Source organism: Artibeus jamaicensis, unplaced genomic scaffold, assembly GCF_021234435.1.
Source record: "Artibeus jamaicensis isolate MK-2021 breed Jamaican fruit bat unplaced genomic scaffold, CSHL_Jam_final contig_482, whole genome shotgun sequence".
NCBI classification, from domain to species: Eukaryota; Metazoa; Chordata; class Mammalia; order Chiroptera; family Phyllostomidae; genus Artibeus; species Artibeus jamaicensis.
The window spans coordinates 9,740,839-9,767,421 of record NW_026521857.1 but is presented as its reverse complement, the minus strand read 5'-3'; the positions used below and the strand labels follow the sequence as shown (position 1 = coordinate 9,767,421).

The following is a 26,583-nucleotide window of genomic DNA, read 5'->3' as shown; positions in this document are numbered from 1 at the left end:
GTTTTCTGGAGCCACCCAGGTTTTCTAGTTACTCTGTATCCCTACAACTGATTTTCTTTCTCCTTAAATCAGTCCGAGTTGACTAAATCCAAGTAACTCTAAATTGCATTGATTGTACTATTTGTATGGCATTTACTAAAGGAATGCTGTTAATAAAAGTGATTTCTGAAAGTTAACATAATCATTAAATGACAAAGTATTTCTAAAAAGTAAAAAAAATTAAAAACCACTTTAGGACTGGGTTTTTAAAAATATATATTTTTTAACTTTAATTACAAAAGAAAATTAGACCATTTCTAAAACCATTAAAATTTTTATACTTTTGAAAGTCTAAATCAATTGTAAGTTGCAGAACAGATGTAAAAACAGTACAAACATCCACCCCCTTTAGCCTCCCCAATTATTATTTTCTGCTTACTTTGTCATTGCTTATTATATACATACATATTTTTTATAACTTTACTAAGGTACATCCTAAAAATTTTCCCATTGTGAATAAACAATTCAATTATTTAAATAAACCTATACAGTTGTGCAATCGTCACAAAAACCCAGTTTTAGAACATTTCTATCACCGCCCTAAATTCCCTCAGGCTTATTTACAGTACATCTCCTCTCTGATACCAAATATACCACATTAATGATCTGTTGACCAGCTGATGGCATTTGGATTGTTCCTAATTAATACCTAGTATAATAATGTCTCTCTGAAGATTTGCATACAGGTCTTCATGTGGATGCTATTGTTTCTCTCAGATTCCTACGAATGGAATCACTGGGTCATGTGGTAAATGTATATTCAACATTATGAGAAAAAAAACTGTTTTCCAAACTGGTGATACCATTTTATATCACGAAAAGCAATGTATGGGTGTTTCTCCACATTGTTGCTAAGATCTTGTATAACATTTTTGACAACAGCCATTCTAATGAGTGTGTGTGGTACACCATTGTAGTTTGAATGAATATGCATAATGACTTAATATGTTGAGTACCTTTTCATGTGATTATAAGCCGACTGTAATATCCTGCTTGGCAAAATTCTGTGACAGTTAATTTTATGTGTCAACTTGACAGGGCCACAGGATGCCCAGACCTTTAGCCAAGTATCATTTTGAATGGACCTGTGATGAAACTAACATTTGAATCAGTACAGTAAGTAAAGCAAATTACTCTCCCTAACACTGGTGAGCCTTACCCAATCAATCGAGACCTGAAGAGAACAAAAAGGCTGAGCAGGAGGAAACTCTTCCTACCTGACCTTAGAGCTGGCTCCTTGGTCTCTTCCAGCCTTGGGACTCAAAAGGAAATACCAGCTCTTCTTAGTTCTCAGGCCTGCCCAGTTGTAAGCTAGCGCTTAGACCATCAGCTGTCCTGATTCTCAGGCTTTTGAACTCAGACTGAAACTACACATTAGCTCCCCCAGGTCTTCAGCTTGTGGAACTGAGATCCTGGGTAATTCTCAGCCTCCATAATGGTGTGAGCAATTCCTTATAATACATCTCTTCACATAAATACACACACATAATTGGTTCTGCCCCTCACTAATAAAAAACATCTACTCCAGTGTTTTGGCAGTATTTTAATTGGAGTACCTGTCTTATTACAGAGCTCTAAGAATTCTTACACATTCTGCTTATTAAAAATTGAATATAGGACTTCAAAATATTTTCTCTCAGTCTATGACTTATAGTTTCACTTTCATAATGCCTTTTGAAAAAGCAAATGTTTTTCAATTAAATGAAGTTCAAGTTATCAATTTTTTCTTGTTTTGTTTTGTCTTTGTTTTTGTCAAGTTATCAATTTTGTCTTATATGTCTTATGCTTTTGCTGTTTTACCTAAGAACTCTTTGCCTAGTCCAAGGTTACAAAGATTGCTCCTACATTTTCTTTTAGAAGTGTCCCTGTTTTAGCTTTTATATTTAGTTGTAGGGTCTTCTTCGTTAATTTTTGTGTAAAGGTTTAAATTCATTTTTTCTATATGGAGGTTCAATTGTCCGAGTGCCATTTCTCTTCCTTCTTCCTTTGTGCTGTATGTTGTCACACATATTAATATATAGTTGTATAAACACAAAAATATACTGCTATGACTATTGCTTTATACAACTGGGTGTTTTTAAAGAGAAAACTGTGAAAAATAAATATTTACATAGTACTTTACATTTATCCACATAATTACCATTTCTAGCACTGTACATGTCCTCCTGAGAAGTCAAGTTATCACTTGGTAGCACTTCCTGCCTGCCTGAAGAACTTTTTCTCGTAAAGGAAATTTTATAGCAACAAACTGTTTATTTGGGAATGTCCTTATTTTGCTTCATTTGTGAAGGATACCTTTGCTGGATGTAGAATTGTTGACTTTTTTTTTCTTTGAGTACTGAATATATCATTCCACTGCCTGTGACCTCTCTCGCTTCTGGTAAGAAGCCCATTATTAATCTTAATGTTGTTCCCTGTTACATAAAATGTCACTTCTTTCTTATGCTTCCAAAATTTTCTTTCCATAGTTTGAGTATGATATGTCTAGGTGTGGATCTCTGTGACTTTCCTACGTGCAATTCATGTAGATTTTTTGCATCTATAATGACTTTCATCAAGTTTGGGAGGTTTTCACATTCAGTGTTCTTCTGGGGGGACGGGGTGCTTTTCCTGTGTCCTCTCCTTCTGTGACCCCCATGACACACTTGGTACACTAAATATTATCCATGGGTCTCCGCGGTCCTGTTCATGTTTTTCTGCTTTTCAGATTAGTTAATTTTCTACTAGACTATCCTCAAATCTACTGGTTTCTTTTTTTAAGATTTTGTTTATTTTATTTAATTTATCTTTTTTTGGAAGATTTTATTTATTTCCAGAGAAAGGGGAAGGGAGGATGAAAGAGAGGGAGAGAAACATCAATGTGTGGTTACCTCTCACATGCCCCCTAACTGGGGACCTGGCCCACAACCCAGGCATATGCCATGGATTGGGAATGGAACTGGCAACCCTTTGGTTTGCAAATGGGCACTCAATCCACTGAGCCACACTGGCCAGGGTAAATTTACTGATTTCTTTCTTCTGCCACCTCAAATCTGGAATTGCAGCCCTCTACAACTTTTTCATTTCAGTTACTATACTTTTTAACTATAGATTTCTGCTGGTTCTTTTTTATAATTTCTGTCCTTTCATAATTCTGTACTCAAGTTGCTGTCAACATTCTTCCTTTAAATGACTAAGCATGTTTCACTTAGTGCTTGGAAGTCTTTGCTAAATCCAGTAACTCTGATCCCTCAAAGACAATTTGTACTGACTGCATTTCCACACCCCCCCCCAGTTATATTTTGTTTCTTTGCATGTATCATAACACTTTGCTGAATACTGAATATTTTAGTTAATATATTGTATAAATATCAATTCACATTTCTCCACCCACCATAAAGGTTGTTGTGTTTATTTAGTAACTTACCCAGAATAGATCTATGAAGCCTATCGCTCCATAATATGAATGCTCATTGATGTCTCTTCTTAATTTTGTTTTGTTTGGTTTTTCCTTCTGGCATGACTTCCCAAGAGTCAACTCTATATCTGCAATAGCTTTTTGTTAAGAAGACTGGTCACACATTTGTTCAAACACCTTCACCGGTAAGATTTCTCCTATCAGCTGATGGACCTCTATATGAGTTGCTAAAGGCATTCAAAGCTGGGCCCATTTTAAAGTCTGCCCTAACTTCTACTTTCTCCTGAGCATTCCTGGTTCCTTTCCCACCTGCCCTGGATGTGTGGAGGCTCCAGCAGGTAGATAAGTGTAAGTGGATTCAGCCTACCTCAATCTCTGCTATGCATGGGCACCGCCTCCAGTCAACTTCCAGTCTGTGGAGATCTACAGAAAGCTTCCTATCACTGTCTCACTCCACCCCCCACCACAGAAGTCCCTGCCTGGCTAGTCTACCTGTCCACTCTGTGCCAAACAGGCCCACAACCTCAGGCCAGCAGAACCACAACCCTCCATCACTTACCATCAAAATCTCCACTTTGACAGGTTCTGCAAATTAATGGGTTTCTACAGCCTACTTTGCCCTGTTGAACATCCTTGCGCATGGGCTAAGGAAGGAAAATGGGAGTCGCCCAAGAAACAAATACCACAGGCTCGCTCCCACTCTTCCCACTCAAAGTTCAGTTGTTTTAAAGAACAAACACTTCTCAGTTTGCTGAGTGCTTTTACTTGATTTCCAGAGTGCTGAAATGGTTTGTTTTTAACTGTTTGTCCAGCTTTATCATGGCTTATGAAAAATCTGTTGACCTACTCACACAATCATGCCACAACCAAGTCAAAGCCACCTTTTTTAAAGCAATTATTTAAAATCACTTCAAATATGTAGTCACTACAGACATAAGATTCTACGCAATTATATACATGTTTCATCACCCTTCATTTCAGAAAGACACATTGCTTAAACATCTCTTACACAGACAGATTTTCATGACCAGAAGTAATAAAACCATCAGTCATAGCCTTTTTGTACTAATCACTTTAATAAGAAACATTACATACTTCATTCACTCTGAAAATTCTTGCTCTGATGTAGAAACACAGCTTGAGTCAAGCAAGCATTTGGCATACCAGACTTCACAGACTTTTAACATAAGTTGAACTCTTCAGTCAAAAGTCCAGTTAATGAAGAGGTGAGCAAGACTGGCATGATAACATAATAGTTCTCTGAAAAATGCCAAAAGTTCAATAATGACTGTGCAAAGGCATGTTATTCCCATGCTAGCATGAGACAAATTTCATCGTACCCTGCTGAGGCTTCAGTAACGTGCAGCTTGCACGAACAACATCTGATAAATTATTCATCTTCGCTATCTACATGCAAATAAAGGAACGTATCTCTGCCTCATGATATAATGAGTTATTTTCCAACCCAATGATTCATTAAAAAATGGCATACTTAACAATAATGTCTTTTTTTTACAAAAGAATGAAAATATAGTACACGAAGGACAAAGTAGGAAGTAATGTAGAAGTCCCTCATTACATCTGGCCAACAATGAAAGGAAGGAAATTCAGGAAATCACAGAATAATTATCTTCTTAGGAAAAAGAAGAAGAAGAAAAAGAAGAACTAACAGAATAAACCTTTTCATTATATTAAAAAAGTTATGTTATTAATGCTACCCCAATAAATTTAAAAATATATGAATATAGATAAAAGTTATTTTTGAAACAGAATTCCTGTTTCAAATTAACTCCTTAACTCCACAGACTACAAAATAAAGATATACATTAAAATCATCACTCATTATATATGCAGGTATCAATATCATTAGCATTTAAAACAAACTCAAATTTGACAGAACAAAGAACAAAACTGAACAAAAGGTCTTTAAGATGGCATGTCTTTGGGAAGCAAAGGGGAAATAAGGTCTGAGGGACAGGAAAACATACCTAGTACTGTGATGAAAAATGAATGGCTCCTCTAGGAACACTGATTTACTTTGTGACTACTATGAATTTCATGGCCCTTTGTGATTAGATCAGAGAGAAAGGGAGGAAAAGAAGGAATCAGAACAACAGAGTTTGAAAGAAAAAAAGAGTGGAATATCAGTTTTTACATAATTTCAATTTCACATAGTAAGAAATTAAAGGAGGTAATATTGATAGAACAGACTAGATGGAAGATGCTCAGCATGACCAGATCAACTAATAATAACCTGAGACCACTGAGGAGACAGGGATAAAGATGTAAAATGATTAAAACAGAGAGGTGCAATTTTAATACAAGGAAGATAAAGAAAATCACCTCATATGTAGAGGACACACTCAAATATTATATTTCTGGTATCTTTTATCTTTTCCATTTTAAATGTAAATTCACATTTCATCTCCTCTAAATAATGGTCAAATGTGTCTCAGTGGGTTTCTAACCATCTTTAATAAACATCTCTCTAAGTTGTTACAAGTGTCACAAAAAATTCAGTCCTTTTAAAACAAAATTTAATTTTAAGCCTGAGGCTTTCAGCACTTACTTATTTATAAATCAGCTAAAAAAAAAAACTTATTCAGAGCTGGTATCTACATTTGATCTAATCCACTAAAGAATGTTAGTAATCCATTTCATTAGCTAAAACAATTATATATTATAAAATTTTGAACCCAAAGCTATTTTTAATTTTTTAAGTATATTTCATTGATTACTGCTATTCAATAATCATTGCTATTATAATTGTCCCATCACTATTATAATTATCCTTTTCTCCCCTTTATCCCCCTCCTCCCTGCACTGCTCCCCCACACTCCAGCATTCCCCCATCCCTTAGTTCATGTCCATAGGTTGTACATGTAAGTTCTTCGACTCCTCCATTTCCTATACTGTTCTTAACCTCCCTGTCTGTCCTGTGCCACCTATTATACTTCTTATCCCTTGCACCTTTTCTCCCCATTCTCCATTCCTCCCACTGCTAACCCTCCATGTGATCTCTATTTCTGTGATCCTGTTCCTGTTCTAGTTGTTTACTTAATTTTGGGGTTTTTTTTTAGATTCAGTTGTTGATAGTTGTGAGTTTGTTGTCACTTTACTGTTCACAGTTTTTGATCTTCTATTTCTTAAGTACCTTTAACATTTCATAAAATAAGGGGTTGGTGATGATGAACTCCTTTAACTTGACCTTATCTGGGAAGCACTTTATCTGCCCTTCCATTCTAAATGAAAGCTTTGCTGGATAGAGCAATCTTCAATGTAGGTCCTTGCCTACACTTCTTTCTAGCCCCTTCTTGCCTGTAAAGTTTCCAAAAGCTAGTTTTTTAGTATAATTTTCTTTTATATAGACATATGTGAATTTATAATACTGAAAAACGTTATGTGGAAAAAAAAAAGCCAAGCCAGGTAGTTATGTCTTATACAGTAATTGCTATACTAGCTGTATCAATATTCAATGTGTTTATGGATATTCAACAGCAAAAGTCTCTTTTTCCGAATCCTACAGTGCCCCCTGAATTGAACAGTATCAGAGCTGAAGGAAAACATCCCATCCACATATATAAAGCCTAGTCTGTGAACATATCAGGGAGACAATTATAAAGATCATTCACAAACAGAAAAGAACCAATCCCTAAAATACAAGCACATATATTGACACAAAATATGTATTTATTAATTGTGTTTCTACACACAAACTAATCTGTCCTCCTTTAGCTCCTAAAGCTAAAGTAGTTTGTACAAATTAACTTCAGAATACTACAGAAGCAGCAGTGATCTGGCAACTTGGACTTCTATTTTTCACTTTTTCCATTAAATATCTTTTTTTTCCAAAGGCACTATAAACAGCCAGACTTTCCTTTAATACTTTATTCCTCCCAGCTGATTCCAATAGCCATTCATTGTTTCCTTAGTATGTGACCACCCACCTCCACCACCACCAGAGAGGCCTCAGGTCAAGTTTCCTGGTCTCCTGACTAACTGCTTTCACTTCACACGATTGCAGCTCTACTAAGGACACATTCAGAAGACCTGTGTGAACCCTGAGCTCTGGGTCAGCCTGCTGGAAAGCTTCCTAGCAAAGCAATCTCACCGATGGTGGGTCTGGAGGCAGAGGGCAGGAGAAGACTGGCTGAAAATTCCATCAAGAAAAAAAGAGCAAAAGCGTGGCAGACATCAATTCTCACTTGAATAAATTCAGTCACATCAATTTAAGTACTATTTAAGAACAGCAGAGAAATGTTCAATCCATCTGTTTTATTACGTTTCATTTCATCACAATGATGAGCTGAAGACATGTGACCTGAGAGCAGTACAAGGGCCACCTAGCTAGGGGGAGGCGAGGGAAGGGGCATCTGGAGCTCACCTGCTGGCTTTAAATTCACACTTTCTTGTGTAGGTTCTACCAGTGCCCTTCTGTAGAAGTGGCAACATTAAAATCAGTGTAAAAATGTTTAAGAAAAACAAAAGAGAGGAACACTTAATATCAAAACACATTAATGCATATGCATAACTGAAACAAGTTTCATAATACTATAGATGAGCTTTAAAATGTTGTATGAACTATAATTTTATCAATATTTACTTACAACAAAAAGACTCCCCAAATAACCCCCCACCAAACAAAAACCCTCCCCTGTCCTGAGCCACCACATAACTGCCGTCCTGTAAAGGGACATCCGGTTTCTCCAGGAAAACAGACTTGTTAACAAATAACTGGAGTTAAGTGTCAGCGATGGTCTGGTGGATGTTCCTAGGAACACTAGTACATCATGAGAGACTGGTCGACTTTAACAAGGAAGTATCAGGAAAGGCTTCACAGAGAGGCAGCACCGGTGTGGGAGGCTGAGAAAGGGGACGCAGTTTATATACAGGACATGTACCTCACAGTACCTTACGACACAGTACTGTTAACGCAACAAGCACACTCTTTGCTAGAATTCCACTTGCTGTTCATTTCCCACATCTTAAATAAAACCAGTCTATTGCTAAAACCAAGTTTCACTGAAAAGATTAATAAAATGTGACATAAGGGTGGCCCACTTGAAAAACTATACCTTCAAAAATAAAAATGATTCTAAATATAGTTTAGGAGGTAAAAATTAGGTGGGTCTGAGATGCATTTTTAAAACTTAATTTTGGGAAATTACAATTAATGTGGGTTATAAAATGTTAAAGACAGAAAGTTATCTACATCAAAGTCTTCCTAGTTACAGCTTCAATACTTATCTGGTCTAAATACAAAAACAGGCCTTTTTTTTTAAAATCTGGAAGCATTTTCTTGACCTAACCATATGACAGTAAGAAATGTATAAAGTATGAATCACACTGAAACCTTCAAAAATTACCCTTCAAAAAACATACACAAGAGAATTTTTCTGTAGAATATCTTCTTCAACTTTCTATTGGTGAGACTAGCATTTTATTGATTACTTACAGTTAAGGAGTACTTTTACTCACTCATTTCCTAACTTAAGCACCTTTTTAGCAAAGTAAGACTAAAATGTTCTGTTAATAATTCTTTAATATAACAAATATTAACTCCTTACCAAAAAGTTCTTACATTGGCACAAAATAAAATGGCAAGTAAAACTCAGAGAAAGGAGATGGGGAACAAAGGAAACAAGAAATGTGAGGGAATAAGATGTAAGCAAGAATATGAAAGAGAACAAGAAATAGGTGAGCAGTGACTTGAAACAATAGACACGAGGAGAGGAAACAATAATAAACGGGTCATACTTTCTCACTTCCCTCTGTTCAAGGTAAGTAACTTAATCAAATGAGATTAGTGGACAGGTTTAAATTAGTACACCGCTGCCTGGCTGTATAATCAGTGATGCGAGGTTCCTGAAGAGTACACACGAGTTAACACAAAAGAAAAGGGTAAGTTACAAAGAACTAGAGAGAAGTTCATTACAGTTGCAACTGTAATTAGTGCAATTGTAAGCGCACCAAGATCTATACAGTGCTAATGATGTTTCTCCAAAGCAAGAAGGCCAGGAGACTTTCAGAAGTTCCAAACACTGTTAAGTTCAAGTCAGATTCCATTCATTTTTAAAGCTCTGGAGGGCTGGGAACTAGGTCACAAATCATTGAATTGATAATGATAAATTTGCAAATGATTTTTAAATGTATAAGTTAAAGTAGATTCATGATCATCCCTGTTAAATCACTCACTTGCCCGCTGATACATTTTCTTGAATCTGAGGGAAGGGAAGAAAGTGGTAGATCCTGTGCAAGCCTTAGCAAATGTGCCTAGAGAACCAAGGGGGAGAACCATGGCTGCTCCCCATCCCAGGACACCTGAGTGATATGATCCTCACCCAGGTGTATCAGGAGCTCACAACGGCAACAACCTAGGTGAAGAGCCACATGGCAAGACATCCGACCCCCAGATTCCCCAGGTTCAGACGCACCGCCCTGCCATCCCCCTCTCTGGCTAGGAGTCCCTTTCAGCTGCCATTCCTCTCCCAGGAAATGCCCTTGAGAATCAGCACTCTGGGTGATATTCTTACCTTACATTAAATCCTCTCATTATATTTTCCTCCAGCAATCCCAGTCACCAAGATTAAAACAGCCTGACTCAAAGTCCTGAAAATAAACATGCCGCAGGGTAGAAATAAAAGTAGCTTCAAAGAAGTACAAAACTTTTAAGCACTGAGAAGTAGTGTCTGCCACCACCCTGGATGTCATAACTACTGGACGGGGGCTGGGGGCGGGGGGAGAGTGAAACAACCAGAGGACTACACTTTCCTCAAGACTCTCTTCACTAGAGAATAGAGATACATGGGGAAAAAAGCACGTGGTATTCCAGCACAAACATCTTCAACCTCATTTTGTAGGCAAGGGGAAGGAAAAATAAAATGTGGCATATGGAGATTACGAGGCAAGAAAAAGCTAGTCTCCTTCTAATAACTTTTGCTAGAGATCACTGTCCAAGTATCAATATTTCATTCTAATGACAGACTCAGAAACTCAGTTTTATATTGCAAACTCAAACACCCCTATAATTTCTGAGTTGAAGGCACCTTTCCACATCATCCAAGTTATACTGAAGGAAACTGAGAACCAGTGAGATTGTGTGGGTTGTTAAATATGACCTGTTGGCAGGAAAACAGGCATTTCAACATAGCTCTTCCTATTCTCAGTCTGGGATGCTTATCCATCACAGCAGCAGACTTCAGTGCAGCTTAAAGCAGTGAGTGGTGCACTGAAACTTTCAGAGTTACAATAAAGATTTAATGTGTTAGAAACCGACTTTTATAAGGGCATTTCAATTACTATTTCTTTATTGCTCAATAAAAGATACGCTTTGTTATAAAACAGCAGTACTGATAAACTTCTTAAAATCCATCCATGGTTTATATCCTAGCTGGAGATTTTGCAAATGAGTTTCCCTATCCTCATACTAATAAGGAAATGAAATTGGTATTTATTTTCTCAGTCTCAGAACTAATTGCTACTTATATGCTATATGCCCTGTACAGGGTTTCAGAATACATTTTTAAAAGAAAAGATGTTCACCTCCAAACATTAGATACAAAATCTTAAAATCAACTCAGTATTCTTTCTCTATGCCGATTACTTACGTTAGGTTTCCTAAGGAAAGGCTGCGTCACCTAATAAATGTCATTCTACAACTGTCTGATGAAGTAAAATCTTCTGGTTGTTAAGTAAATTTTTCAAGTAAAAGAGAAAGTCAGATTTAAAATTTCTGTCTGGTCACGTCTGAGCCATCAAATTACTCTGTTATCAGTTTTCTCACTTGACTATGATGTGTGATTTTACTGACAAAATAATTGTTTTCAAATAATGTTTTACAAAGATGATCATAATTTTTCTGTATTTTTCATTTTGCTATTGAAGCTTAGGTACTTGTACCTCCAGGATGACCTGACTGCCAGTGTATGTTCCCACTGTTAGGGAGCTCAGCTGAAGGAGAAGCACCAACACGAGGCGACCGGCCACTGCTGAGAACCGTCAAACCGAAACAGAAAGTGCCGCGGTTCGCCCACAAGTTCGCCTCTATTTAAAAAGTGTAATAAAGCTCCTAGTATTATTTTCTCTAAGTTTATAGTCCCAACTATTCTCACTACATTTTCCTAAGCAAGAACAGCAGACTCTTTTGATGAAGACGAAACCTCTCCAGATGAGTATTAAAGCGCGTGACACGTATGCAGAGCATAAAAGAAGTGTACCATGTGCCAATTCTCCTAAATTAGTCAAAATCAAGGAAGAGAGTCATTTAAAAATTGTCTATGTTTAAGTACATTAAAGTTTTATTTATACTAATTTTCATGTTTTCTATGTGAGCCTCAAAGCAGGATTAATTGATCTACTTAGTGTTTCCTTTTCTTTACTAAATAACTCCTCTTAGAGTAAATACCAAATACCTGATAAAAATGATTAATATACAAACTTTAAAATCAAATATTCAGCCTTAAGCCATTTTACATGAACGGCTTTCACAAAAGTCTAGACTACAATAACACATTGTAAGAGAATTTAACAATGCTTATAGCCTCACCTTCGTGTAGTCTGCACAGGCACTATCAAGACTTGCGGGAGTTAACGCAGTAGCCCAGTGTCACGGGAGGGAAGTCCTCGTGGATACTTGACCAGAAAGGATGGGGCTACTTGACCAGGTAGGTCAGTGGACCACTAACGGTAGGGCTGGCTCATGGGAAGCCTGAGAGCTTCAAGCTTCAAGTAATTTCCTTTCCCATTTCCAACAATCAAATCCAATGAACCATTATAACCGTGTTATGTGAAAACCACAGTTAAGTTCATCAACCTAAGGAACTGTTTAACACTATGTACCCTCCCCATCCCAGAACAAATATATCAAAAGTTAATGAAATACCAGTCTTCATATAAATAAATTCCATTAATAATAAAAGGTGGTTTCGAACCACAAGAAAAAGCATCTTCAAAAAGAAAAGAAAATATAAGTGATAAATGCATTAAAGCAGTGTACTTAAATTTAAGACAAACCGAAACATATAAAAACTCTGAAGCCATCATAAAGCAGCAGAATCCACCTGTGGGACATATTTAAGCATTTATTTGCATTTTAAAATTTTTAATGGCTAAAAAATATTACACAAACTTAAATTTACTTAACTACTTTTGTTTTTTTTTAACCAGTAAACATGATGACCATTTACAAGGATTAAAGATGACTCCTGAGCATCTACTGCACATTTTCTAGAAGATAAACAGCACTGTTGCTGCTCAATATGAGGGTGGCTGGCAACAGGGCTGACAATTTGCCCAATAAAGTCAAAGTCACAGAAATACAGACAAGAGATGACATGGTGGTTTCCCTAACAGAGAGTCCTTCCTAGTCATCATTCCAAACCAAGATAAAGAATAAAGTGATGGGAAAAATCAACTTCAAAATACTAGGCTATAACTTTGCTCTTTGGGTATAAAGAAATTTACCTATTCTTATTTCTGAAAATACTGTGATTTGATATAAGACAGATATAATTAACAATGATATTCATTCCAGAAATAATGTGTATAGATGTAAAGAGGACAAATAACAAAAGATAGAATCCCATTGTTAATTTGGGGGAACTAAAAGGGGGGTAGGAAAGGAGATAGCAAAAGACGTAAACTGATGCATTTGAGAAGTGGCAAAATGCAATGGTTACCAAACTCCAACAACATATTACCATGGTAAATAAAACAAACAGGTTTGTGAAGAAAAAAAGAACTAAAAAACAATAGCAAAAAATTCCTTGCTCCTTGAGTTACTAGATGTTAGAAGTTAATCAGTTATTTAATTACACCAGTGAGACTACTGTGTTCATTATGTAAAACCAAAAGCACTTTTTCCACTATATTCAGTGTATAGTAACTATAGCATGAAGTGTTCTTTCAAAGCATATACTGAAAATCAATAAAACTGTTTATTGAAAATAAATATTAAAAAAGCAAATGTGCTTTTTTAATATCCATTACGCTTAAGTATATCCCTACTGGACTTTGTAGAGCAGTTATTTAGGATTAATACTGATAAAACCACACTTTACAGAGTTCTGCCTTCCAGTCACAATTTTATGAACAGTTTATGCTCTGAATTAGCATCAAATGCAAAGTACAGAATCTGACAGGCTGAAGAGTAATAGCAATGAGAAAGAGCTGTTTGGTGAGGTACCTGGGAATTTAGATAAATCTAATGCCAGATTGCACCAATTACTAAGAAGTTACAGAAAACAGAAAATCAATTAAACTCAAAGACTGTGCCATATTCGGAAAGTCTTGAATTACCAACACTGGAGGCATTTGGAATTACAATGATAAAATAACAGCAAACATATTAATAACAAGAGAGATTTCTTTTATTAGATGTTTACCGGGAAAGAAATATGACTTAATAGTAAAAATAATTTTCTCATTTCAACAGGCAATATTTACTTGCAAATATCTGTCTTAAGTGACCCAGTTAGACTATCTTTTACAAAGAACATTTAAATTTTTTTCTGTTTTGAGGACATCATGTACACATATCAGGAGAAATATAGATTTATATTCCCTTCAGAGCTTTTAAACAGAAAAGTTTTAATGACCTTGTAAACCAAGACTAAAACCATGAGTATTTTTAAAAGAAAGGAATTTAAATTCTTTAAACATTGTACTTCTTCCCTTAAGTTGAGTTACATGCCTTGTTGCATTATCAAGATAACAGAAGAAAATCCTAAATTCATAGAACAAATGTTATAAAATGAATAAAATTTTCGGGCCACTATTTAAATAGCAAGGGTTAATGCAAAATAACGTGAAATTTTCCATTTAGTCCCATCTAAGAAAGATACAGATGGAATATGCTGTGCACAGTCTTATGTTAACTATAAGAGATTTAAATGCTTTCAGTGTATCTTCTTAATACATTTTTTGAGACATTACTTGATGTGGCATCAGGAGCAGTAAGAAGAATGCCAACAGGCGGTGGCACAGGCTGTCTGTCGAAACCCCCTTCGAGGAAGACGTATGACGAGAGCCCAACAAAAACCAAATGTGGAAACAAGACAGTTACGGCGAAATCCTCTCGTCGGGCCATATTCCATCTGGCCCTTCTGGGCTGAGTCCTGCTTCTCACAGAGCACGTATCCATCAAGGTCCCAGGAAAGCAGATGGCATACTGTGTAATTGAAGAGATTTTAATAAAGGGACTATTTACTACATTTTGGCAAGGTTAGCAAAACCAATAAGAGACTATTTGGTATTCAAAGGGGAGCAACAATGAGGCGCTGTTTCTACTCCTGGGCCCTCAAAATCAAAGGAAGGGAACCGTTACAGGAACTTGGATATATAGATGAACAGAGGGAGCCACCTGACAGAAGTTTTGGCCTTTGAGAAAGAGAAGCCACCAATCCAGGATAACAGGAGGGATGGGGTGAGAAGTTCACACAAACTCTTAACTCATGCTCTAGTCACACCTCCAAAGTCCAATGGACTAAGTTGGACTAGATGCCAGAGAGCAAGGATCTAACCGATGGAGTCCACACAGGCCAGCCTCCGTGAACACACATCAGGTGGAGAAGGGTGGAGAATGAATCCAGAAAGGCTAACAGACTGCATCTACTTCTGTGCAGGACCCTAAGATGAATGTGAAGCAAACTGCAAACAACAGAAGAAACAACAAATAGATGATTGGAGCCAAAGGCGTGTGTGAAACTAATGAAAGAAAAAGTGAGGATGGCAGAATGGAGTAGAAGATAATTAAGGTCACGGAATGCTGATGGCTCAGAGGAAGGGGGAGCAGGGAGCTGGAAGGAGGGGGACAAAGGGCAGAAAAATAAGGACATCTGCAACAGTGCCAACAATGATGAAGAAAAAAATTTGGTGGGTAACAGGCAACCACTGAAGGCACATATGCAAGAATAAAATAATCCAAGGGTAAAGGTAGGAGTATATACAGTCAGATTGAAAGGGCAGTCGCTGGTAGTGAATGTCAGTAACTTATTCCAACAGTCTAGGTATTAGGAGATAGTCCAAAACAAATATTAATATGAGTTGTGTTCTGAGTATCTCAAAAATATCACCCACTAAATCCTCTCTACTTTTAACTGAGAAAATTAAGCCTCAAAAAAGTAGTATGTTGAAAAACAGCAAACAACTGGTTAAATGCCAACAAGCACGCTATTTCACTAAGTTGTGCTCTCTAGATGAAGTAGTGGCAACAGAAACAGAAAGTGAAACACAGAAGTTCACTGACGGGCCTTGTTCTCTATCAACCAGGAGATCTCTGATGAGTCACCTGCCCCTTCTAGCTCCACTTCCCCACTTGCAAAGTAAGGACAGCTACAAAATTATTTCTTCCATCTCTAAAATTCTATCATTGTATTACTAAGACAACTCATCAGCCTTCCTAACCTCAATCCAGACCTGCCAAAGAACATCCCCATCAAGTTCAACTCATCTCTTGCTCTAGACTCTTATAATTAACTCCAACTGCAATCTCTCCAGTAAACCCACTCAAGCCCAAACTCCTCTGTGAGGAGCCCTCCCTTCTGTGATACTGTGATATAATAAATACATATGTGTGTATACATATATGGACTTCCTTCCTGATTCCTGATACGGAGTCCCTAAAACTTGTCATTTCCTCACTGGTAGGGGTGAGTGGAGCTTTTTTTTGGTCGTTACTTTTAGTAAGCCCCTTTCCACCACGTCTGAGTTTACGCTAGTGAGGAAATTCTTGGAGGATGGGGTAGAAAACAAAGGAGCCAACCGTACGATTACAAGGCTGGAGCCTTCAGCCACACACCCCCACTCCACCTCCATGGAAGGGAGAGGGGCTGGACATTAAGTTCAATCACCAGTGGTCAATGATTTAATCAATTGTTACCTATGTAATGGAGCTCCCAGAAAACCCCTAAAGGATGGGATGTGGGGAGCCTCCAAGTTGGTAAAAGCACCGGGGTGCCGGAAGGGCAGCACACTCAGGGAACACGGGGCTCTGCATCCCTTTCCATGTTCACTTCTTCCATTTGGACGTTCTTGACTTGCCTCATTTATAATAAACCAGCAATAGCAAGTAAAGAGCTTTTTAAATTCCGTGAGCTTTTTTTAGCAAATTATCTAATCAAAGGAGGTAGTTGTAGCAACTGCATTTATAGTTGGTCTGCCAGAAGTATGGGTGAAAACCTGGACTTGCAGTTGGCATCTGAAGTGGTGGCTGTCTTGTAAGACAGGAGGCCTTAGCCTAGGACATCTGCACCAACCCTGCGGAGCTAATGTCAGAATTGCTTGGTGAAGAAAACTTGTACTTGTAATGTAAGTGTTATGAATATAGGAAACACAGTTTACCTTTATCTTCTATGATTTCCTATAGAAATTATATCTCTGCAAGCCATTTGGCAGTCCCCTGAGCACAATGTTATTTACTATCCATTGTTTGTTAATAGACTATTTTCTGGGGCACCTTTAGGTTCAAAGCAAAGTTGAGCAGAAGATAAGGAGTTCCCATATACCCACCCTCCCCACTCCCCACAGACAGCCCTCCCATTATTAACACCCACCATCAGAGTGGTACATCTGTTACAATCAATGAAGCTACACCAATACATCATTACCTAAAGTCCACAGTTTACAATTCACTCATGGTGGTGTACATTTTGTGGGTTTGGACAAGTGTATAATGACATGTACCCACCATTACAGTATCATATTGCCCTAAAAAACAGAATCACTTCCCTAAAAAAATCTCTGTACTCTGCCTATTTATCCCTTTCTACCCCTGCCCCCCAATAGCCACTGGTAACCTCCGATCTTTTTTACTATCTCCGTAGTTTTACCTTTTCCAGAATGTTAGTTGGAATCACAGCGTATAGAGCTATAGCCTTTTCAAATTGACTTCATTTGCTTAGCAATTTACTGTTCAGTTTCCTCCACATCTTCCCATGGTTTCCTCGTTCATTTCTTTTCAGCACTGTATAATATTCTACCGTTTGAACGTACCAGAGTTTGTTTACCCATTCACTGCAGGACATTTTGGTTATATCCAAGTTTTTCACAATTATGAATAAAACTTCTATAAATACCCAAGTCCTTTCATGGACTTAAGTTTTCAACTCCTCTGAACAAACACCAAGGAGTGAAACTGCTGGATCCTATGGAAGGAGTATCTTTAGTTTTATAAGGAACTGCCAAACTCTTTTGGACTCCTACCAGCAACACCTGAGAGTTCCCGTTGCTCCACATTCTCATCTGCATTTGGTGTGGTCAATGGGTTTAGATTTTGGCCATTCTAATATGGGTCCAGTGGTAGCTAATTATCCTTTCAATTTCCAACTAACGAATGGCATATGGTGTTGAACATCTCTTCAGATGCTTATTTGCCATTTGTATATGTTCTTTTTTGAAGTTTCTGTTCAGGTTGTTGGCCCATTTGTTAAATCAGGTTGTTTATTTTATTACTGAATTTTAAGAGTTCTTTGTCAGATATGTCTTTTCCAACTATTTTTCTTGCAGTCTGTAACTGTCTTCTAATCTCTTAACAGTGTGTTTTGCAAAGCAGAAGTTTTAATTTTAATGAAGTCCAACTTATCAATTATTTCTTTCAAAAACCATGCCTTGGGTGTTACTCCTAAAAAGTCACTGACATACCCAAGGTCACCTAGATTTTCTCCTGTGTTATCTTCGTTAACTTCTGTTAAAAAAATCTTGAATGGACAGTATGTTTCTGGCACTCAAACAGAATATAAATAAGGCTACAATATCTTCAAATACCTTGAAGCACGGCTTTCACAAGCTCAATCAAACAATCACGGAGGCAATGATTCTCAGCTGGCAGAGAGCAGCCATGGCACAGTGTGAATGTGTGTCCAACTCCTGCCTAGCAAATTCTGGGACTTCTGAATTCTCCAACATAGTGTTGAAGGATGGTTTGGAAAAACAAAAAACATTTCAAATTATCAATGCTAAAGTTTTTAATCATGACATTTCATTTTATTTTGGAATTTCAAAAGAAGATTAAGGTACTGACTCATTCTCATATACTGTGCTCATCCATTTCTAAATAAATCAAAGGCTCAAAATTAATAAGCATTAATAACAGTATATGGAAGGTAGTAGATACAAACCAGCAAGAAAAGTATGTGGTTAAAAAAAAACTCAGTTTGAGGTCAGTAATCTATTTGGTTGTTTTTGCTTTAAAAGCAAATTTCTCATTTATAAGAAAATAGTAAAAATTGTGAGACCCTCAATGCACTTAACTTAGTATTTTAATATCATATTACCAGCTTTCATTTGTACAAATCTAACAAAGTAAAAACAGGCTACAGTTTAAGAGTCAGGCCCTGGACAGGCAGCTCAGATGGCGAGAGCATTGTCATGATACACTGTGGTTGTAGGTTTGATCTCTGGACGGGGCACAGAGAAGCAACCAACGAACGCAAAAATAAGTGGAACGACAAATCAATGACTCTCATTTTCTCTCTTTCTCTCTCTCAAATCAATAAATTTTTAAAAATTAAGAATCGAACTACAGAATTAAGAATGACTTATTTCTCAACAATATCTATAAAAATCTATTTCAAAGAACATTGGCTAATGAAACAAGCAAAGTATAATTCTACTTTCTAGTGAAACTACAAAAATTACACCTTGGAGAGGTATCAAAATTGAACTTTAAAAATGCTTTTAAAAAAGAACACTATAACTATGTGATAGAAAAACATAAAAATGTCCATTGTATCTCAATAATACTGAAAAAATACAAATAATTTTATCTCATAATTGATTAAATTGTCTTCCTGATCTAAAATGTAAGTTAAATCTGTTTTACACAAAAATAAAAATAAGATTAAAAAAAACAAAAGAACAGGGAGCTCCACGATAAGGACAAAGTAGGTAAACGTTACACAAAACTCCTGCCAGGACCAAAGTGGAATCGCAACTAAAATATTGAGTTGTTTTACCAACCTGACTTACCAATGTAAGACTAGCTGAAGAAGTCTTAGAAGCCACATCAAGACTGGCAAGAAGGGTAGAGACATGAAAAGGGCTGACCCCACTCCCACCGGGGGAAAGATCAGGGGTTGGGGGGGGGGTAAGGGAGGGATAGCTGAGATCCCGAGGGGTATCTCAGATACAAAGGAACCCCATGAGGAGCGTGGGGTCTCATCTCCAAGCCAGACTTTCCCAACCCAGAGTACCACAGCCTAGAACAGGTGCTGACATAATACGATATCTGGCTGTGAAAATCAGCAGGGATTCTGTCTACCAGGGAAAGACCCAGAGTCTGCTGAAGACGCAGGTGACCTCCTAAAGGGTCAATACATAATATCTTGACCATAGCCACCCCCCACCCCGGGTGCCAGCAGAAGGATGGCAAAGGAGACTAGTTTCATGTGAGGAGAGTCTGGGGTTTGTGGCTCTGGGGAGAGAGCTGAAGGAACAGCCTCCAGGATCCCTGAGCAGAGTTCTTCTCCCACACAGGAGTCCCCATCTTTCTTGGGTCTCCCTCAATACTGCAACAGCCTCGGAGAAAGGTGATAGCCCCACCCTACAGAGCTTGCACCCTACTAAGGAGTCAGCTGCCTGGGCTGGGGTGTAGAGGTCTGGGCAGACTTAGGGGGTATCAGTGACTGAGTTGGGTAGCTGTGGGGTAGGGGCCATGCCCCCTCATCTTCCCATGAATGTGAGTGGCACCACCCCCTCACAGGAAATCCCACAGCCCCACTCTCCCAGCAGACCCACACTCCTTGTGGTTCTGCCCTGCCAAGGTCTGGGAAGAATCTGAGACAGACTGAGTTGCCTGGCTCTGGGATGGAGGCCACTGCCAGCATCTTCCCCAAAGACTGACTGGCACGTGCCCCTCATGGGAAACACTCTGGCCCTACCCTCCCAGTGGTCCCACCCTGCTGAGATCAGGCACTAGGCAGAATCTGGAATAGACTGAGTTGTGTGGCTCTAGGGCAGGGGACATTTTTCTCTTGTACATCTATCAGTGCAGAACCCTCCCCCTTCACATGGCCAACCCCTGGTCTGTTCTACCCTGATAAACTCTGCTGACCTTACTCGAAAAACTCCCTGAGATCCCACCCCAACGCAAAGGTTTATGAGCACCCAGCAGGTGGCAACTAAACTTGGTATGCCTTGGGACATTTGCTGAATTGCCTCAGACTCAGCACTGGTGCCAAGTTTGAACTTGCATCAATCTAGTGAACACTATTAGCCCCCTGCCTGGTGACTCACTGAGAACCTACTTTATGCAATTTGAGCACCACAAGACTAAGAGGAAGGTGGAGGTGGATCTCGAGATGTTTTAGCACATTTGCTAACCTAACCCTGAACCTAGTGCTGGTAAAAGCCAGCCCTGGTGGGTAGCTTGGTCCATCCCATGCACACCCAGGCCCAGCAAAGGCAGCCACAAACAATGGATCACTTTGCATCTGCAAACAGTTTGCCCATGGCCAGTCACAGGCAGCAACTGGCATTGGGCTGCACCAGAGTCCCTCTCAAGAGGCCCCAGAACTAACACACCTAGCGGACAGCTTCAAACAATATCAGAACAAGACCCAATTAGCTTCGCAAGAGGTATATCCAAAGGGAGATCTTGGCAGGCACTAGACACAGCTAAGGTGAATTACACTCTGTGTGGATCAGCACCTGTACAGCAGCTTGTACACTGTGATCAGGGTTGATCCCCACAGTCAGCCAGCCTGAGGGTTGACCTCATGTATGAATGGACCAATAGCAACCCAGACTTAAATACAACAGCAGGGCCCACAGAATGCACATTCCTAGAGCACCCAGCTCAGGTGATCAAGGGGACTGCACCATTGGACTCCCCAGGACAGCTACTACATAAGGCTACCCTACCAAGACTGAGAATCCTAACAGATCTACCTAATACACACAAACAAATACAAAGATGCAGCAAAAATGGGGGATAAAAAAACATGCTACAAAAAAAGAACAAGAGAATGCTCCAAAAATAGAGCTAAGTAAAGGAAGCAAGGAATTTATCAGATCTAAAGTTTAAAAAAAAAGATTATAAAGATTCTCAAGAAACTTAGAACTACAAGGAACTTAGAACTATAACAGCAATAAAAAAGACATAAAAACCATAAAAAAGAACCAGCCAGAAATGAAGAATCTAGCCCTGGCTGGTAAGGCTCAGTAGACTGAGTGCTAGCCTATGAACCAAAGGGTTGCCAGTTTGATTCCCACTCAGGGTATGTACCTGGGTTGAGGACAGGTCCTCAGTTGGGGGCATGCAAAAGGCAACCACACACTGATGTTTCTCTCCTTCTCTTTTCCCTCCCTTCCCCATTCTATTAAAAATGAAATGAAGAATATAATATCTGCAATAAGGAACACACTATAAGGAATAAAGCAGAGGATTGAATTAACAATTTGAAAGACAAGGTATCAGAAAACACACAATTCGAGCAGAAAAAAACAGAGATAGTTTAAGGGACCTTTGAGACAACATGAAATTTAACAATATCTGTATCGCAGGGGTACCAGAAGGAGAAGAGGAGGAAAAAAGGATCAAGACTCTATTTGAGAAGATAATGACTAAAAACTTCCCTAACCTAGTAAAGGAAAAAGACACAGAAGTCCAGGAAGTACCAAGAGTCCCAAACAAGATGGATCCAAAGAGGCCCACAGCAAAGAACATCATAATTAAAATAGCAAGGATTAAAGACAAAGAAAGAATCTTAAAAGCTGCAAGAGGAAAACAGTTTGTTATCTACAAGAGAATTCCCATACGACAGGCATCTGATTTCTCAACAGAAACATTTCAGGCCAGAAACAACTGGCATGAAATATTCAAGATGATGAAAAACAAGGACCTACAACCAAGATTACTTAAACAGCAAGGCATCCAAACTGGAAAAAAAAAGTATTTGCAGATAATATAATCCTGTACATACAGAACCCTAAAGATTCCATTAAACAAACAAAAAAACCACTACCAAAACTGATAAATGAATTCAGTAAAGTAGCAGGATACACAATAAATATCCAGAATTCAGTTGCATTTTTATGTACTAATAAAAAACTATGAGAAAGGAAAATTAAGAAAACAAACACATTTACAATCACATTAAAAAAATTATAAATAAATGTAACCAAGGATATAAAAGACCTGTACTCAAAAAATTATAAGACACTGAAGAAAGATACTGAAGAAAATAGAAATAAATGGAAGCATATACCATATTCATGGATAGAATTATCCTTATTAAAATGTCCATATTACACAAAGCAATCTGTAGATTCAGTGCAATTCTTATCAAGATACCAATATATTTATTTTGCAGAACTAGAACAAACATTCCAAAAATTTGTATGGAACCACAAAAGAACCAGAATAGCAACAGCAATCTTGGGAAAGAAGAACAAAGTTGGAGGAACCCTGCTACCTGATATCAAACTATACTACAAAGCCACAGTTGTCAATATAGCCTGGTCTGGCATAAAAACAAACACATAGATCAATGGATCAGAATAGAAAGCCCAGAAACAAACCCACCCCTTTATAGTCAACTAACATTTGACAAAGGAGAAAACATACAATGGGATAAAGATACTCTATTTAATAAGTGTTGTTGGAAAATTGGAAAGATATGTGTAAAAGAATGAAATCAGACCACCTTCTTATTTCATACACAAGAATAAACTGAAAAAGGATTAAAGACTTAAATGTAAGGCTCAAGCTCATAAAAATACTAGAAGAAAAAATATAGGCAGTAAAATCTCAGGCATTTCTTGTGGCAATATTTTTTCTGGTATATCTCCTTAGGAAAGAGAAACACAAAATATAAAGTAAATGGGAATATATCAAACTAAAAAGTTTTTGCGTAGCAAAGGAAACCATCAGTAAAATGAAAAAACAACCCACTAAATGGGAGAACATATTTGCCAATGATACACCTGCTAAGGGATTAATATTCAAAATTTATAAAGAACTTATAAAACTCCACACTAAAACACAATCCAATTGAAAAATAGGCAAAGGGCCTTGCCCTGGTAGCTAAGTTGGCTAGATCATCCTGATACGCCAAGGTTTCAGATTCAATCTCCAGTTAAGACACATTCAGGAAGCAGCCAACGAATGCATAAATAAGTTGAACAAGGAACTGATGTATTCCTCTCTTCCCCCTACCCCCTCTCTCTAAAGTCAATGAATAAAAATTATTTTTTAAAATGGGCAAAGGAACAGAATAGACATTTCTGTATGTCCAAAGAGGACATACAGATGGCCAATAGACATATGAAAAAATGATCTACATATCACTAATCATCAGAGAAATGCAAATTAAAATCTCAATATCACCTCACAACTGTCATAATGGCTATCATCAATAAATCAACAAACAATAAGTGCTGGCGAGGATGTGGAGAAAGGGAAACCCTTGGGCATTGTTGCTGGGAATGCAAACTGGTACAGCCACTGTGGACAGCAGTGTGAAGTGAAGTTACCTCAAAGAATTAAAAATGGAACTGCCTATGACCCACTGATTCCACTTCTGGGAACATATCTGAAAAGACCCAAACACTAATTCAAAAGAACATATATATACACCTCTATATTCACTGCACTGCTATTTATAATAGTCATGATTTACAAACAGCCTAAGTACCCACCAGTAGACAAATGGATAAAAAAAAAAAAAGATAGCTCATTTACACAGTGGAATACTACTCAACCATAAAAAAGAAGGAAATTTTAGCCTTTGCAAAGCATGGATGGACCTGGAGAGTACTACACTAAATGAAGTAAGCAAGGCAGACAAAGACAAGTACCACGTATTTCACTTATATGTGGAATCTAATGAAGAAAATAAACAAAAAAAATAAAAAATTGAAACAGACTTATAGAGACACCGAACAGACTGACAGCCATCAGAGGGGAAGGGATTTGGGACTTGGGTGAATATGGTGAAGGGATTAAGCAAAAAAAAAAAAAAAAAAACCCTCACAGACACAGATAACAAACAGTATGGTGATTACCAGAGGGAAAGGGGAGTGGGGAGGGGGGTAAAACAGGGTAAAAGGAGGGATAAACAGAGATGAAAGGAGACTTGACTTGTGGTGGTGAACACACAATACAGTATACAGATGACATGCTGCAGATTTGTACACCTGAAATCTATGTAATTTTATTGACCAACATCACCCTAGTATAGTAAATAAATAAATAACTGTAAGCTGACTCACTTAAAAGATAAACCAATACATGTCTCTTATATGGGATCTGTCAATACACAAAACAGTCAGAGGCAAAACTTTAAATCTGTAACTAAAACAAAAATTGTCATAAGATCCTCAATAAATGTTAATTAAGTTGTAACAAATTTTTCGGACTCTAAGATGTACTGGACCATATGACACACCTAGGTTTTAGAGGAAAATAGGGAAAAAATTTTGAAGAAAAAAACATGGTAAAATATTTAATAACATAAATAACATAGGCCGTCATCCCCCGCCCCCAATGAGCCAGGCAAGATACATTCAGACTATAAGACACAGCCCCACTTTTACTCCCAAATTGGGGGGGGGGGGGCCCACATCTTAGCGTCCAAAAAATACATTATTTTTATTAATGTAATCTCACATGCTTTAACACCTCCAGAAATCATCGCAACACCTGAGACTGCCATGGTGGATGACTCTCCATCTTTTTTAAATTTGTCTAAAGAGTACAGACTGAAGAGACAGCTAAGGAGCTGGGAACAGTGGGAGCTGGTGACGAGGCTCCTTCCCGGAGTGCAGTGACGGCGACCGGGCTCCCCAGTCCAGCACACCGTCTCTGGGTCTCATCCGGGTCTCTCTTCTTAAAAGGCAGTTTTACGTACAATATATACCTCTGTTTATCTCGCTCTCAAAAGTTACCTTTAATTGTTTCCTCCACAACTTCTACTACACGATCTATCTGTTGAACCTGAAAAGAAAACAAACTGTTAGAGAAGCAATTGACACAGAGAAGAGATATTAATCTGTGATTATCATTCTGCTTGAGTCAGTGTTACACATCTCAGCGCACAAATCCTGTTTTTCTTTAATTAATGCATTTGAAGATATTATTTAAAATGATCTGTATTGTTTTTTTTGTTACAATAAAGTGTGAAACTGCCATTCTCCTGTCTTCTAACGACAGTTTCAAAAACCGTATGATGTTGAACTAGACTTCCTAGACTTGCCAGCACAGCCTGTCAACATCGACGGAGAATGGCCCGAGACACAAACTGGAGTTTAATTAAAGCGTGTCTCTTCACACACAGCTTCGAGAAAAATGGCAGAAAATGACAAACTACTGAAAAAGACATACTGATATTAAGGGGATCTACCCCAAATTCCATTCTTTATTATTTGAACACTGAAACCCCTTTTAATGACTTTCCGCCCTGTGCCGGGCGCTGTGCTCAGGCCCAGGGACTGCAAAGTCAAATAACGCCAGCTGCAGCCCCGACACAGCGGCTGGGAAGGATTTCCCAGGGTGCCGAGAGATCAAGGAGGAGAGGCGGTGAAACCTGGCTGAGCGATCCAGGAACGCTTCTTGGGGGATGAGCAGGATTAGATTATAAGAAGCCCACTAGGGAGACTGAGGTAAGAGTGGCTGGAGTTTAGAAGGGAAATGCAAAAAGCAAGGACTGTAGTCCAAGGAGCTAAAGGAATGGAGAAAGTGAAAGAAGAATATATCATAAGTTAATATTCAGTTCATCACTGCTTTATTACAGAAGAAATACATGTTTGATGACCCAATTCAAACAAACTAGAAACATGAAGCAGAAATAAAGTCCCCGTACCATCCCCCACCCTCCATTCCCACTCCTCAGAAGAAATCACTCATAATAGTTTGAGGAGTAGATACCAGGACATTTTCTAGTGCTAAACATACAAGGTAGGCAAAGGTAGGTTTACAGCTGTGAGCACACAAAAGAGATTAACATTGTGTTATTATTTATTAGTAACTGCATTATTCTCCGAACAAACACACCTGGCTTGTAAACCTACTTTTCCCCACCCTGTACACAGCAGTCTCCCTTTATCTGTAAGGTGTATGTTCTAAGATCCCCCCAGTGAATACCTGAAATCACAGACAGTAACAAATCCTATTATGTTTTTTCCTCTACGCACATACCTACACTGAAGTTCAA

The 26,583-nt window shown here is 38.1% G+C and overlaps 1 protein-coding gene across 2 annotated transcripts in view; it reads right to left on the bottom strand.

Annotated features, from left to right (window-relative positions):
• CDKAL1 (CDK5 regulatory subunit associated protein 1 like 1) overlaps positions 1-26,583 on the bottom strand; it is a 667,880-nt gene that overhangs the window by 416,893 nt on the left and 224,404 nt on the right. For both annotated transcript variants that reach the window (XM_053668249.1, XM_053668248.1), the window contains one exon: positions 25,319-25,367. In XM_053668249.1, the coding sequence (XP_053524224.1) occupies positions 25,319-25,367 (49 nt within the window). The remainder of the gene's footprint in view (positions 1-25,318; positions 25,368-26,583) is intronic.